Below are 17,421 nucleotides of genomic sequence, written 5' to 3' on the forward strand. Positions count from 1 at the left end.
CTGTCAAATTCCACATCATCCCATCACCTGTCCGTAATGGGTATATCATCCACTTGTTATTCCTAGAAACACCCACTCCCTACGGGAGTGACAAGGGGGGAAGAGGAAGGAGGCAACCTTAAAAGGGAACTCAAATGCTCAGACCACCTCGATGCCAATCTAACCCTTGATACCAAACAAAATATATATGTTTTTTTTCTGATTTATAAAGTGGGTGATTTTGCAATTAAAAGTCGAAATCTGCTTCTTCTTCACGATTAGCCATGACGTCACAATGAAGGCGGGCGCCACTTCGGTATTGTATACAGGTAACATCAAGGAACAATTTAACTCAAACGGCGAATAATTTTCGAATTTCTTCAAAAACGCCTTGGCGTCCTTGTTGGTTTTTGTAATACAGAGATGGTTTCATGAAACCAATGGCAGAAAGACCCTACATTTGCCAGAAATTGGACTAGGTTTGTCCGAAGTACCCGAGTGTGGAGTTTGCTTTTGTGCTTGGAACATTTTACAGAGCATTTATGTTGTTAGATCTTGTGGTTATCCGCCATGATTGAGAAAGTGCTCACACGAAGGAAGTTCGTTATTAAGCGACTGATGAATTTAGGACCATTTTTCATAGAGTGAGTAAATTTTCATTATCACACAGCTGCTGGCAATCACCCAGCCGTCACTCCATGTCGACCGAACTAGTCCGAGATTTGCCACGGGATGCTAGACGTGTGGACCAATACTCAAATTCGAATGAATGTCTCCGAGGACTAATATGAATAAAATCCCTGATGCTGTTTTTTTTATGGCATAGGCGAGTTCGCTTGACAAAACCCAGCAACAAATTTCTTGCTTGTCCCACCGAGGGGTCATGTTTTATTTTTTTATTTTTTTATTTCTGAAGGTCCGTATCTGCTGCTTTAAAAGTCCATTGACACTTTATTGTTCGGCATCATGGAGCGAATTCACTTGCGTGCTGCATATTGTTTTTGTGTGGTTTAGATGGAGGGTGAGGTGAGCGTGCTGTTTGCCACGCTGCAAGAGCGCCAGCGTCGCTTTGCCCGTTATGCCGAACAGGTTAAAAAGGTGGCCGAGATTTCGGCCCTGCTACGACGCATCCGCATGGGAATGGACCAGACACTGCCTCTGATGGAGAAACTGAATGGACTACTTCCAGAATCAGAACGTCTCGAACCCTTCACCCTGCAGCCCGAGAACCGAGCCTCCCAAGTTTCCGCTGTAGTCGATTAGGTCTTGCACTTTGGACAACCTGCACTAACTTTGGATCTTGCACTCTAACTTGCAATTGGACTCCCCCAATGTGTTCTTTTGAAACCACTGTGCATGCACGTTGGTCAATCTGTCCATGCTGCCCTAAAATGCTTCGTCATTTTATTTTTCTTTATAACTGACAAAACTTTTTGCTTTCAGAAGGGTCCAGTTCTTATATTCATCTTCTTCCAGGCACAGTGTGCTGCAGTTACTGACTCTTTCCATTTGATAAAGGTGAGGTACTATATTGAAGAGACCCCAAGCTGTTTGTCTAATTGATCAAAGGAATTTGAAGTCCGTGTACTGGACATTAATGAATCTGTTTGTACAATATCATGCTGTGCTTGCCCTCATTAAATTATTTTTCACTATCTTTTACTGTTTACCTAACCATCTAAAGGGGTACTTTATCTCAACACAGTAAATTATCACCTTAATTAATGACACTTGTTTTGGTCGATTGTTACCTCCGCCACCGAAGGTGGATGGAGGTTATGTTTTCACCCCTGTCTGACTGTGAACAAAATATCTCAAAAAGTTGTGCACGGATTCGGACGAAATTTGGCAGAGAGGTACTGTATGTGACAAAGACGAAATGATTAGATTTTGGTGAAAATCCAGATTGGGATCCGGCTAGTAGAATTTTTAAGTGATTCTTCACCATTTGGAGATAGGAACAAAATGATATATAGCAGGATATCTCAAAGTTGTGGACGGATTTGGATGAAATTTGGTGGAGGGGTTGGGTGTGTGACAAGGAAGAATTGATTCAATTTTGGTGAAGATCCGTTAACGGATCAGAATTTAATTTTTAAAAAGTGATTCTTCACCATTGAGATTAAGGCTAACCCCCGCTCTAGCGGGGAAAATGGCCTTAAAACGATCATTCATTCATTCATTCTTCACCATTGAGAGATCTGGCGAAAAGCGATCTACTGTCATGAAGAAGAAGAAACCCCATGTATCATAAGTAGGGATCCGGTAGACCGTATGTCATGTAAGCGCGTATCTTCCTTTCCATCATGAGGGGTGGGGTTAATGGCATTTTTGCTCTCTTGCGTGGGACATTGGTGCTGTGCAGTCGGCATTTTATATCCCTAACTTAGGGTTTCGACGATCATGAGGAAAGGCGCTCGCGGCTCGTGGACTCCGGTGCGTTTAGCCATGGTTTCGTGACGGCTGAGGGCCGTGCCGAGTGAACCGGAGAGGCGGCGGTGCTGTGTGGAGCCTGCTTGTGGATGGACCGGGCCTGCTTGTGGATGGGCGTGGCCTGCTTGCTGCGCACTCGATGGCTAAAGGAGCGAACTGGGCACGGAGGCCTGGTTCCCCCTCGTGAGCTCCATGGCAAAACCTGCTGTTCCCACCAAGGACGCGGGGGTTTTGAAGATTCCCGACGGGGTTCAGAAGCCGCTCGCAGCTGAGTACAAACCCACACATTGTTTACTTTCATTTATTTATCCCCTTTGTGTTGTATACGAGTCTGTATGGGGGCGCTCCAATTAGGAATTTAGTTTTACTGTGCATTCTTTTGTTCCCGGCATTTTCTTCAATAAAGCTGGTATTTTTGTACATTTTTATTCTGTCGGGTTTGAGTGATTATCGCAGGTTTGAAGATGTCGGGTGGAAGCCGTCCAGGTAAGTTTGTCATTCTCCTTTCCCTCGTGTGTAAAGAATACTGTCATGATTGGATTGAACGGTTTGGAGTTAAATCTCGTTTGGTCACCCGTGTCTCCCTGGGGTGTTCACTACAGGGCAGGCACACGACAATATTTAACTAGAACGACACTCTTCGACATCACAACGTCGACCGATATGCCTCCGCACACATTATGACATTATTATAATACTTGTACCAAATTTGATTTAAATCCATTCAGCTGTTCTCAAGATATCACATTTTAACCTGACATGGCCTTTGACCTCTTGACCCAAAAATTTAATCAGTTCATGCTTACATCATTATACATACCTGTACCAAGTTTGAATTGGATAACTTCAGCCATTCTCAAGTTATAGACCTATTAGACTTTGACCTCTTGGCCCCAAATTCTAATTAGTTAATCTTTTCATCATTATACATACCTGTATCAAGTTTGAATTAGATCACCAGCCGTTCTCAAGTTAGACATATTAGACTTTGACTTATTGACCCCAAAATCTAATCGGTTCATGTTTACATCATTCTTCATAAGTGTACCAAATTTGGTCAGAATCCCATCACTGGTTCACAAGTTATCACTAACAGGATTTTTACCCAACATGACATCTGACCTTTGACCTCTTGACCCCAAAATCTAATCGGTTCATCTTTTCCTCATTATACTGTACATAACTGCACCAAATTTGACTAATATCCCTACAGCCGTTCTCAAGTTATCGCAGTAACGAAAACCTATCACGGCGGACGGACAGCGGGACGGTCAACCTGAAAGCATAATGCCTCAGCCGACTTCATCAACGGAGGCGTAAAAAGTTATGGACGAGTTATGACTGAACTTTGTGGATGATTTGGATAGGTGACAAGAACAAACCGATTAAATTCTGGTTCATGTCCAAATCCAGATCCGGCCTATCAGTGGGATAGAAACCATTAGCTGTTCAAGCCTGTTGGATGGTATGCGCTCTACCAACTGCCGTTCTAGTTGAAATTGAAATGCCAGGGTTCGTTATCTATACTATAAAAGTGAATTTGTATATTTGTTTATATATGCTTCAAAAACTAAACTACTGAACCAAATCCAACCAAATTTTGCATGTTGTTTAAGGGTACCCCAAGTATAGCTTCCGTTGGGTGAGAGGAAGACTCCCAATTCTCTCATTGTAAATGTGTATCACATAGTGCCCCCGGTGGTATCCAGTATTACAAATCTTATTCTTGCATAAAGTTTAAACAATGTACCAATGTACCATTATGATGATGTTTAAATCTGAATGAGAATAATTTGAAATTTTCAAAACGTTTCGTTTCACTCATTTTAAACGGGGGTTCAAACCAAAGCATCTAACATTGAGCTTCACACTTTAAGCGGAAGTGATTTTTGTTCACACCACATGCAAGCAGCAAGGATGATTGACAAAGATGATGTTGGCACACTCCCAAGCAGATGGAAGATGAATTTGGCTAAATTATAGAATGAATAGAGCAGAATGTTTGTCAAGTACAACATGCCGTCTTTTAATTAAATCCGCCGGTGAAGCGACGGGTAAAAATGCTTGGTATCAAATAAATAACAAACACTTCCCCATTGGGTAATTTATTTTGTAAAGCCCCCACCAAAACACACAATATTTTATAGCTTCATACATTTTGAGTTTTACACCATTTTTCTGTTCACATAATGATGCTGCTGAAAGTATTGGAGTTTCTAGAACGTTATGAAATGTTTAACATGAGGGTGAGAGCTACACTACATGACCAAAAGTATGCGGACACCTCTTCTAATTAGTGAATTTGGCTGTTCCAGCCACACCCAATGCTGACAGGTATATATTGTTATGTCGGTGGGGTAGAGTGATATTTAGAGTCAGGTAGATTTCTAGGTATCATTCTCCGATTGTCGTGTCAAAACCTTAATTAAATAAGTTCTGTTTATACCGTGTGTTCGGATTAAGCTTGTATATTTGTCCCTATTACGAGGAATGGGGCGTGTTAACTAGTGCTGAGATTGACTTTGGCTGCGATTCCGCGATATTCTCGCATAAAGTTGGAAAATATCGCGTACAATTTTGGCCAGGGCGATAAAAAATCGCATAGAGCATGTCAGTTGTCGCGGTATAGTTTTCAGGTGAAACAGTTTCAAATCGTGTACTTGCTACTTTTGTCAGGTCTGGAAGTTGTCAAAGACGAAGCTATTCTAAACTGTAAACAGACCGTAGCCATTTTAATTTCGCTTGCACACTTTACAGTAGCCGTGACAATGTTTTGCGGCATTAAACGACGGCTTTTCGGCAACCACGTGTTCGCTGTCTGCAGTAGTTTCTGGATTACGCTTTTTCCGAAAATGCCACCGAAAAAGAGACCTCCGCAACCACAGCCTGATGGGCAAAGTATAAAACGATTCTTTAATGCAGTTCGACTTTGTCTCTGTCCTACAGGAGTGGAGGAGGGCAAAGCAGAGAGCAATATTTATTCAGAACTGAACATTCTTGGTTTTGATAACGCTATCACCAGGGACATTGTGATTGACATGATTTTTCAGCAAAACTGATGATTTACTGTCTGAGGTTAAGAACATTGTTTCTTGTCTTATGATAAAAATTTATCTTCAGGGAGGCGGACATTGTCATGTGATCAAACAAAATGACTTTTGATGTTTTGAATCAGTATTATTAAATGTGATCAAATGTGCTAATTGATGGCAACTTATGTGTTAAACTTATCTGTGGCATGGTTAATCATTTACGCAATAAAAGCCACATGGAGTGAGATAGTCTATTTGAATACAGAAAGAAACACACAAGTCTTTGTTTTCTTGACCATATTTATTTTTAATTAATACCCCGAGAATAATGAGATTTGACGAGGGCGAGTAAAATTTTATCTCAAAACAATTTTGTATAATCCCATCGTGTTTGGAAAAAATCTCATTTAGTCTAGTAGGAAGACTAGGTCCCCCTGCACCCCCCGGAGATATACTTCTAATCAGTGTTTCTAGATTGGAAAAAATGTGTAGAAAATGACTAGCTATGGCCCCAAGCTGAAAAAATGTCCCACATACCATTTTTATGCAAATTACTGCTGCCATTATCAAAAAAAGACTAGGTCCCCCTGCACCCCCCGGAGATATACTTCTAATCAGTGTTTCTAGATTGGAAAAAATGTGTAGAAAATGACTAGCTATGGCCCCAAGCTGAAAAAATGTCCCACATACCATTTTTATGCAAATTACTGCTGCCATTATCAAAAAAAGACTAGGTCCCCCTGCACCCCCCGGAGATATACTTCTAATCAGTGTTTCTAGATTGGAAAAAATGTGTAGAAAATGACTAGCTATGGCCCCAAGCTGAAAAAATGTCCCACATACCATTTTTATGCAAATTACTGCTGCCATTATCAAAAAAAGACTAGGTCCCCCTGCACCCCCCGGAGATATACTGAAACTGGCAGTGACTGGTGATTGAAATGCGGTGCCTTTTTGTGTTTCAGGTCGAGGTACGTGAACTCCCCACGATCTACAGCAACCAGGAAGAGACTGATACCAGGGTGGTTCTGTACCTCCATCATGCTGCTACCATCGGATACAAGAACGCTGTAGTCAGAACACCGGACACAGACATCCTCCTGATCCTGCTCCACCATGCCCACAACATCAAGCTGACGGTGTACCTGGATACAGGGTCAGGGAAGCATCGCCAACTTGTCAACGTCTCTGAGCTGGCAGAATCCCTGGGAGAGGACTACTGTGCCACTCTCCTGGGGTACTATGTGTTCAGCGGAGAAGACTGCACCAGTGCCTTCAAAGGGAAGGGAAAAGTCGGGCCCTTGAAAAAGCTGGAGAAGAATCCCAGGTTTCACAGGGCATTCGGTGAATTTCACAGGGTATTTAGAAAAATAAAACTTTGTGTTAACGTCTGTGTAGACGGACCTTAATATGAGTCTATTATTTCGTAAAACTGTGATTATTTTGTAAATAAAGCACTAATTAGCATACTAGTATACCATAGACACATGTAATCATGTTATGAATAGTTCTATCATGATCTATGCCCTTCAAAACATGGGTCTAGACACCTTCATTTTTCAATTATCTGCAATATTGGCTGAGATATGTCAAAAATCGTTTTTTTGATAATGGCAGCAGTAATTTGCATAAAAATGGTATGTGGGACATTTTTTCAGCTTGGGGCCATAGCTAGTCATTTTCTACACATTTTTTCCAATCTAGAAACACTGATTAGAAGTATATCTCCGGGGGGTGCAGGGGGACCTAGTCTTCCTACTAGACTAATTGTTTTGTACACAAGGAGATTCTCTCCCATTGCTAAAATCCTCCAGGATAATCCCTGTTAGTGTCGGGATTATGTTAATTCCCCTGTTTGTAAGACCTTGTGATTTATCCGTTGTCCTTTATGGCACCGCACCGTAGATACCAGTGAGAAACCCCATTTATGGCACTAAATAATAAAGAATAAACTAACCGCAAACCCAGAGCAAACACTACCCCTAATTACCCCGACTGGTTGAGCACACATCGCTCGGGCAGGCCGAGAGACACACCCCGGGGACTCGTGATTGGTCGCCACAAAGCAAGAAGCTACCAGCCGATTGGGGAAAGAAGGAGGAGCATTAAGCAGCGTGCCGGTTGGCCAGATACCATCGAGGACGTGAGAGGTGGGGCTGAGTGTGAGTGGTGGAGAGCTAAACATGTGGTGTTGGGCGGCAGGGATTGGTGGAGAAGCCCTGCTGACGGAAGAAGCCGACGTTAAAAGTACGAGGAGACCAACATTTTCTCTCTTGCTCTGGACCTTCTTCTTGCCCTGGACTTCCGTTGCGTTATTCTTGTCTCTTGCCTTCGGACTTTGGTGGAGACGGTTGTGCGCCGACGATTCTCCCCCCTATATTCACGTTCTGGACCTCGGTGCGGGCGACGGTGTGCCGAGACCTTGCTGGGGATTGTGAGCAGGCCGAATTGCGAACCAGGAGCTGGAGGCGAGGAGCTGCGTGGCAACTCATGTTCGCTTCGTGCTCGACGAGGACAGGAGTGAGAGGACGCCCGGTGAGGCCTAGCAACGAGCGGACTGCGGCCTTTTTCCCATCAAGAACGGAGCCGGGACCGACGATCCTTGAGACCCCGAGCTGGTTGAGCTAAGTGCACACACACACACGGTTATTTTTATTTATTCTTCCCTTCGTCTGTGTTTTAAGTTTGGTGAGGGAGCGCTTCATTTAGGTTTTAGTTTATCAGCGTGCTTTTCTTGTCATCGGGTTCCGTTTAAATAAATCCTTTCATTATTTTATTTATACATTTTAAACCCGTTGCCGCTTGAGTTATTTTTGCAGACTGTTGGGACCGAGCGGCGGGATCGCACAGGTAAGCTCTTCAGCGTCCTCTTCTCTTTCTTTCTCCCGAGTGTAGATATAAAATGCGCTATTGAACTGAACACCCAGGAGTAACGCTCGATTGCCTTCCGTGGTTCTTTCAGTAAAAATTGAGGGAACTCGAAGTCTCGCGAGATCACGGCGAGGTCACGTCTTTTCGAAGCTGCTCCATGCGCTCACGCTTTCGAAGCTAAGTGATATTTCTCAATCGTGTTTTTGTCGAGACTGTATCTATCTTTCGGTGTATGTACCTATAGCGTATCTTTTGGAAAATTTTCGGTGCTAATTTTTCGTACATGTATACACAATCGTCGGTTAATGGTATCGAGTATTCTGCGGCCTAGTACTCGTAGGCTTGGACTACCGTACCGTCTCCGACCTTGTGGTTTGTTTTTCTCAGCGATTCGTCGAATGCGCTGAAATTATTTTCGTTCACTGTTTCGTCCCAGTCGTTCACCCCGTACCTCCTTGTTTAATATCTGTACTCACAAAAAAAAAAAAAAAAAAAAAAAACCCCAAAAAAACTATTTCCTTCCCAGGTCTTATTCGTTTATTTGTTCTTTTTGTTCGTTCGTTCTTCGTTCGCGATCACGCGGTTAGAAATGTATAATCTCTCCCCTGAACAACTATTTTCTCTCATATATTATAACACCCTTTTCTTCTTTTCCTACAAAAGGATGCTTTCGTCTTGCTCACCAAATCTATTCATTCCAAAAAATATATATAATACCATCTCTTACAGTTCCTCCTTTCTACATTCCCTAAACTATCCAAAACTCCATCCCTCCTCCAGTGTCCTCAAACGTATTTTTGACTCGAAGGTCTCAAACTCATTTTGCAAAAAATGTTCGTTTCCCATGAATCGTACACTTTTCAAAATCCAATCTCACCCCTCCCCTCCAAATCCTCCCCATCACCCATCCCTTTCAAATCTCCCCCCTTGCCCCTTCCCTCCCCTCCCTCCTAAACTCCCCCCACACCCCTCCCCTCCGAGACTCTCCCTCGCTCCTCCCCTCCTAGACTCCCCTCTCACCCCTCCTCAAAGCATCCTCCCTGCTTCTTCCTCCTTCCAACTTTCACCTTCATCTCCCCAAACCTTCTGCCTTGCTCTTCCCCCTCCTCAAATAACACCTCACTGTGCCTCACCCAATCTCCATCAAACCTTTTGTCCGCCCCATTCTTCCCTTTCTCCAAGCTATTCTGAAATCTCTGACACACCTTCAACAGCTCTCCCTACCTCTTCCTCCTCTTCCACATCTTACCCTACCCCTCCCCCCCCCCTGTTCTGGACCCGATGCTCCCCCTTCCTCTTCATTAACGGTATGGACCTCAAACATCCGGGGCCTTCGCTCAAACTTGACTGACCTCTCCATACAGGTTGCTTCTGACAAACCAGATGTGATCTGCTTAACAGAAACTTTCCTCCTTCATGATGTCTCTGATGCCTTGGTATCTCTCCCAGGTTACTCCCTCCTCCGGTATGATAGACCTGAGCCTCGTCCTGGAGGTGGGGTTGCTATCTTTATAAAAAACTCTCTTCCTCACTCGCCCTCCACTGCCCTCTCTCCACCTCACCCCCAGGAATACCTTTGGCTACGGCTTCCCCTTCGCTCCCACCTTTTGTTCATATGTGTGTTGTACCGTCCACCAATCAGCGATGACTCCATCTACATCTCACTGTCTGATAATATGGACCAACTTCTATCTACCCATCCCAACTCTCTCTTCCTCATATGTGGTGATTTCAATTGTCACCATGCCAGTTGGCTGGGTGTGGGTACCTCTCTCACCAGCCATGGCTCTTCAGCAAAGGACTTCTGCGACTCACTGGGACTGACACAATCTGTCAATTTCCCGACCCGGATCTCAGTCAACGGAGCATCTTCTCTTCTGGATTTGGTTATGACAAACTTCCCTGAAAATGTCTGCTGCTCTTCTTCTGCTCCAATCGGCTCATCTGATCATGTGCTTGTCAAAGTGGACATCTCTCTGACCATTCTCAGAGAGCCTCCTCAGCGTCGACGAGTCTGGCATTTCACTCAGGCCAACTGGCACGGTCTTCAAGCAGCCATCAATCATCTGGACTGGTCTCCCATCTCTACCGCCTCTGACATCAACTCATCCTGGGAATTCTTTCAAAGTAAATTGCTCTCTCTCATGCACAGATTTATACCATCTCGTCTTCAGTTGTCATACCCTTCCTCCCGTCCATGGTACACGGAATCTTGTGGTGAGGCTGTTGCCCTGAAACAACTTGCTTTCGTCTCCTGGAAAGCAAATCCAACGGAAGGAAATCTCATTTCCTTTCACAAAGCCCGAAACAAGTGTGTGTCCACCCTCAGGAGAGCCAGGAAACAATATCTCACCATTCTCAAGACCGAACTCTCTTATCTGTCTCCCTCTTCCAAATCCTGGTGGCGTCTGGTCAAATCTGTTTCTGGTGTTTGTTCCCCCTCCATCCCCTCCCTCACCTCAAACGGCTTAACGGCTGACTCCGCACGTGAAAAAGCTGAATGCCTCAACTCTGTGTTTGCCTCTAAATCTTGTGTCCCAAACCCATCCCTCTCTGTACCCACCGTACCCAGTCGTACCAAGCTGCTCCTGGACTCTGTCCTTTCCTCCTGACAAGGTGGAAAAGTTTCTGGTAACCCTCGACTCTGATTCTGCAACTGGTCCTGACGGCATCAGCCCACGGGTCCTAAAATCATGTTCTTCTGCACTTTCACTCCCTCTTTCTGTTCTCTTCACCCTCTCTTTTGCTCAAGGTCATCTGCCATCTGCTTGGAAATCAGCCAACATCACCGCTTTGCACAAAAAAGGTGCAAAAACAGATCCCAGCAACTACAGACCAATCAGCCTTCTCCCAATTATCAGCAAAGTCATGGAATCCATCATTGCTTCAGATATTAAATCTTTCCTCTTCTCCAATGGCTTGATCTCTGATCATCAATTTGGTTTCAGACCTGGTCACTCTACTCTGGACATGCTGCTTCTGCTTTCTCAGCAATGGATGGAGGTCCTCAACGCCAAACAGGAAATTAGAGCTGTCTCCCTTGACATTTCATGTGCCTTCGATACGGTCTGGCACCCTGCTCTGCTCTCCAAACTCTCCTCCTTTGATATCCATGGAAATCTCCACGCATGGCTGGCGGACTTCCTCTCTGGTCGTAGTCAACGTGTGGCCCTGAATGGGTTTCTCTCATCTCCTCTTCCTGTTCAGGCTGGAGTTCCCCAAGGTAGTGTTCTGGGCCCTGTGCTTTTTCTGGTCTTCATCAATGATCTCACTGACTCTCTTGAAAATCCTCTCTATCTCTTTGCTGACGACTCTACTCTCTGTCGCTCCATTCCTCATCCCTCAGATCGGCAGTCTGCAGCCTCCTCACTCTCTGCAGACCTGGACAAAATCACAGACTGGTCAAACAAGTGGAACATGTCTTTCAATCCTGACAAATCTCACACTCTTACAATGTCTCTCCGAAAGGACCGACTGGACAACCCTCCCATCTACTTTCTCAACAATCCTCTCCAAGAAGTTCTGTCGCTCAAGCTTTTGGGTCTCACTATCTGCCATGATCTTTCTTGGGAAAACCACATTTCCAAGCTGGCCTCCAAAGCCAGTCGCCGACTGGGCATCCTCCGTCGTGTGAAGTCCTTCCTTGGCACACCTGAGCTCCTCACCACATACAAGGCTTTCATCCGCAGCTCAATGGAATACTGTTCCCCCCTCTGGGCTGGTGCTCCTGCCTCACTCCTTGCTCGGCTTCACGCTGTTGAGGCCAAAGCTTTCAGAATCATTGGAATCTCCTGCGATGTAGTCAACGCCGAGGGCCTTTCACTCACTCACCGCAGGCAGGTTGGTGGTCTTTCTGTCTTCTACCGACTCCTCTCCGGCCTTGCTCCCCCAGCTCTCTCTGTGCTCTGTCCCCCCAATATTCCTTCAGGTCGCACAAGATCTGCCTGCAACCCTCTTCTGGTTAAACTGCCAAAGTCTAGGCTCTCTGCTCACCTTCACTCTTTCATTCCCCTTTTCTCCCGCCTCTGGAACAAACTCCCCCACTCCCTTCAATCCCACTCCTCCCTCCAGGTCTTTAAAACAGCTGTTCACCACCATCTCTTATCTTCCCCCATCGAAAACCTTGATCTTTTCTACCCCCGGTAATTCACCCCAGAGTCCTTGCAGTGTTCATATGTTTTAATCCTCTCCCACCTCCCCCCAAGTCCTCCCGATGTCCCTGCTCTCAAATGTTGTGTTTGTGTCCTTCCTCCTCTCTTTTGTGTCCTTCCCCCTCTCTCCCCATCTTGTCTACCGCTCCCCTTGTTTTTTGTGTTTTGTGTGTCAGTTTGTCTTTTTGTGTGATTCATGTTAGCTCTTTCACGAGCCTCGATCTTGTATACAAAAAAAAAACAAAAAAAAAAAAACCACACGACAATATAATCAAGCACACAGGCATGCAATCTCCATAGACAAACATTGGCAGTAGTATGGGCTAGGGTGCATACGGTGCCCCTATATGAGCATATTGCCCTGTCCCAATCATTAAAATAATAGTCCGTCAATTTTTATGAAAATTGGACTCTATTTATGTGTCCCACCATTCACTTGAATATTTCCATAAAAATGGCCATAAGCCGCCATTATAACAATATTATGGTAAATAGGCTGTCTTTAATTCCAGCACTAGTATCATTATTTGTTGTTGTTTTTTCTTGAGAGTTCAATGTGAATTGATTTACCTGTGTAAAGTTGTAAATAGAAATGCCAGGGATGAAATGTCCAGACAGTTGCCATGGAAACTTTTGCTAGATTTGGGCTATTTTTAGACATGCACAGTCTAGACATTGTCTAGACATAACAATGCAGTCACAATATGAGCTGATTGACTGATCTGCTCTGTAGCAAGTATATGCATTATGCAGGAACTGATCCTGATGTAGCTGACATGTTTGCCTTTGGCCTGTCATGACACAGATGCTATTACCCAGTTGTAGATATTGACACACATTTGTGATACGTTTGTGGGCGCTGCCAGAATTACTAGCAGAGGAAATATTATGGAGGAGGATAAATCATCACAAGATGCTGGTGTTCTTGATATCTGCTCAACTGATGAACTCCAGCATGAATCTACGCCAGGCTCGCCAGCAACTGCAGCAGGATCTAGTAGAATGAAAACAAGAAACTCTTCTGAGATATTTGCACTAGGTCAATCGATCACGGACGTTGATTCAGAAATAACTGGATCTCGCTTGCCTACAGCACTACAGGTCCTTCGGTGTCTGATATTCCATATACAGGATGGATATTCTACCAACAAAACCAAGTGGGATTGTTCCAAGCTGGTGCTTGCAAAGATTCAGCCTTTTTATGAGAAAGCAAACGTTCCTTTGATATGTGATCGCAAAGCATGTGAAAAGATCTTGAAGCTGCACGATGAGAACTCCAAACTAAGACAAATCCGAGGATGGAGTGGATCCGACAAGACACCGAGGATGGAGTGGATCTCTTGCCAGGAACCTCTATGGATACACATCCGAGAAGAAAGCACAGACAAGTGGTACATTCTGGGACAGAGGCTTTCATACCTCATAACGTCATGAAATCCCCCAAAATGGTTGCACTTGCTACCAGAATCCAGTGATCACTTGCCAGTGATGGCAATGTACAAAGGAGCGCGCACAGCTGTAAGGACGAAGGACGGGAACAGTGGTGAGTTTGAGGTGAAGGTGGGAGTGCATCAGGGGTCGGTACTAAGTCCACTACTATTTGTAGCTGTGATGGAGGTGCTGGCTCAGAACGTAAAGGAGGGTTTACCGTGGGAGTTGTTGTATGCAGATGATCTGGTGTTGATTGCGGAAAGTATGGATGGACTGAAGGAAAAGATGAACAAGTGGAAGGAATGTATGGAGACAAAAGGTCTGAAGGTGAATATCGGAAAGACGAAGGTGATGGCAAGTGGTAAAGCATGTGGTGAGGTGGAAAGAACTGGGAAGTGGCCGTGTGCTGTGTGCAGGAAGGGTGTCGGAGTGAACTCCATTCAATGTACAATGTGCGCTGAGTGGGTTCATCAAAAATGTAGTGGTCTGAGAGGGTCATTTACCAGTGTGGCAGCTACATTCAAATGTAAGGTGTGCACAGAGGGAGCTGCAGATGGAGGAAATGTTGAGTTGGATCTTGGAGACGGCGTGAAGCTGGAAGGTGTGAAAACATTTTGCTACCTCGGAGACATGCTGAATGGAGAAGGTGGATCAGACTCGGCAACGGTTGCTCGAGTGAGATGTGCATGGAAGAAGTTTCGGGAACTGAGTGGCGTGCTGATGAGGAGGAGAGTGTCGCTGAAGCTGAAGGGAAAGGTGTATGCTGCATGTGTGAGAAGTGTTATGATTTATGGGAGCGAGACATGGGTAATGAACGTAGAGCAGCAACGAAGGCTGGAAAGGGTGGAAATGCGAATGGTTCGATGGATGTGCGGAGTATCGTTGAGAGAGAGGAAGACAAATGATGAATTGCGAAAGATGATGGGAATATTGCCTGTGATTGATGCTGTGAAGAGGAACAGGCTGAGATGGTTTGGTCATGTGTTGAGGAAGGATGAAAGTGACTGGTTGAGAAGAGTGATGGAAATTGATGTAGAAGGAAGTAGAGGACGGAGAAGACCGAGAAAGACTTGGCTAAAGATGGTGGAAGAAGAAATGCGGGCAAGGGGGTTAACAAGGAGAGATGCAGAAAATAGGGCAAAATGGAGAAGATTGTCATGGGGACCGCAAGGCTAACCCCCGCTCTAGCAGGGAAAATGGCCTTAAAATGCATGTTGTTGTTGTTGTTGTTGTTGTTGCTACCAGAATGAAGATGACTCCATCACAACAGGCTGCTTTCACTGAGGCATTCGTCCAGGAAGCTGGAGGGGATGTGTCCAAAGTATAATACATCGTATGCTGTGGCTGAAAAATCCAGACGAGAAATCGGAAAGCAAATAGCTGAAAGTTACCAGGAGAAGTGGGATGTTCCACAGTTTGCTTCTCTTCACTGGGATGGCAAGCTGCTTCCCTCGCTCAGAAATAAATATGAAAATGAGGAGCGGCTGACTGTGGCGGTTGGAGATGTGACAGACATCAAGGTTCTTGGTGTGCCTGCTTACAAACCTGGAACTGATAAAAAATCTGGAGAAATCATTTCAAAGCTCACATTTGATTTGCTGTGCAGTTGGAACTGCACAGACTCCATTTGCAACATGGTGTTTGATACGACCGCTAGCAACACAGGGCATGTGTCCGCAGCATGCATTCAGATACAGGAAACCCTAGAACGTCCACTTTTGTGGTCTGGTTGTCGGCATCACGTAGGAGAAGTCATTCTTACGCACGTGTTTGAGGATCTCAAGATCGAGACATCCAAGTCTCCAGATGTCATGCTGTTCACTCGTCTCAGGAAAAAGTGGAACTTGGTTCCCCATGAGAGCGATCAGCCACTGCACCGAATACAGTTAGCGTCATTTCCCGAGGAAGGTAAAGATCTAATTGATGAATGGCGTGCAGAAACCTTGCAACTCGTGACATCACAAGTTGACCAGAAACGGGACGACTACAAAGAATTTATACAGCTGTGTGCAGTCTATCTCGATCCTGACTACCCTACTACAACATTTCAGCGTCCTGGTGCCTTACACGAAGCTAGGTGGATGGCGAAATTGATCTACTGTTTGAAAATCTGCCTGTTTGAGACACAAATCCAGGATCTCCCATCTGGAACAATAACAGCCAAGCACCAGGGAAAGAAGCTCACAGAATTCGTCACCTTTGCAACACTCGTCTATTCCACTTGGTGGATGCAATGCTCCATCAGTGTAGATGCGCCCTGGAATGACCTCCTCCTGTACAAGAAGCTGCTACGGTATCAGGAACTCAACACTATAGTGGCCAGTAGCGCACTGAAGGCGTTCAGTCGACACCTGTGATACCTTACCGGAGAGCTAATACCACTGGCACTATTCAGCAGTAACACCCCAGCTCATGAGTGTCACCTACTTGCAGACCAACTGCTCCAAAAAAGACCTGACACACCGCGCCAGCTTCCTGAGAATCGTTTCGGAACAGGCTTCGGCAAACCAAGGTTCCCAACAGAGGTCGATCTCGGCTCAAAACTTGCTGACTTTGTCACCGAAGATTCATGGTTTTTCTTCCATGTTCTGAAGCGGGAAGCAGGGTTCCTGTCCCTGGATGTTTCCGAGTGGCCTGAATCAGAATTCTACAAGAATGCCTTGATCAATGTTGGAGCAATCAATGTAGTGAATGATTCAGCAGAACGAGGCGTGAAGCTGAGCTCCGACTTCTTGGCAGCTGCTCGCGGTGAAGAGCACTATCAGAATGTTCTCCAAGTTGTTGAAGAGAACAGAAAGATGAGGCCCAATCTGAGAAAAAGGACAACTGAACCAGATGATAAAAGTCAGGGACAATAAAGACATTGTTGGACCAAAAGTCATAAGCAGCTGATTCATGAGTTTGTTGACTTTCTGTTTTGTGTATGTTAGCCAAATTGGCCATTATGTTCAATTAATACATTGTTGAATACATGTGTGAACTTGTGAAGGAATATAAAATGTACTTTATATCAATATCTGAACTATGTCTGTCATGCATTAATATTTTCTGTCGATGTTTGCTAACAAAATAAATCCCTACATGTGTCCTTTGTATGTATACCACCTATTTCTGTAAGCGTTTATTGCCGTTTATTTGTTTTTGTCAGTGAATATTCAAAGCAGTGGTGGGACACATAAATAGTTTCCAATCTTCTTGAAAGTTTGCCTGGCTTTCTTATTTTGGTATTGGGCCATGGGCCAGATATGGTCCTCGTGCACCCTCCCCCCCCCCCCCCCCCCACAACTCTACCACCCCATATATTTTTGAAGCACTAGGGTCCCCTCAACATGAAATCAACTGGTAACAGTAAATAAACTGGTTCTTACTATTCATTTTTCACACATATTTGATGGTACCCTTAAAATAGATCTTTTCCGTGTCGTTATTTTCCCTGAGATGGCTGAAAGTGGTCTGAGTTATGTAGGTTATATATCATCTGAAAGGTAATTATCTGCTGGTCATTATAAATGGCATATATTTTA

At 44.7% G+C, this 17,421-nt stretch overlaps 1 protein-coding gene across 2 annotated transcripts in view; it reads left to right on the forward strand.

Moving 5' to 3' along the window:
* The window catches only part of BORCS5 (BLOC-1 related complex subunit 5), a 64,741-nt gene extending 61,909 nt beyond the window's left edge, over nt 1-2,832 (forward strand). For both annotated transcript variants that reach the window (XM_068112017.2, XM_078772239.1), the window contains one exon: nt 994-2,832. In XM_068112017.2, the coding sequence (XP_067968118.2) occupies nt 994-1,242 (249 nt within the window). In that variant the 3' untranslated portion in view covers nt 1,243-2,832. The remainder of the gene's footprint in view (nt 1-993) is intronic.
* The last annotated feature ends 14,589 nt before the right edge of the window (nt 2,833-17,421 follow it).

This window comes from Myxine glutinosa, chromosome 1 (assembly GCF_964187855.1).
Source record: "Myxine glutinosa chromosome 1, kmMyxGlut1.1, whole genome shotgun sequence".
In the NCBI taxonomy this organism is placed as follows: domain Eukaryota; kingdom Metazoa; phylum Chordata; class Myxini; order Myxiniformes; family Myxinidae; genus Myxine; species Myxine glutinosa.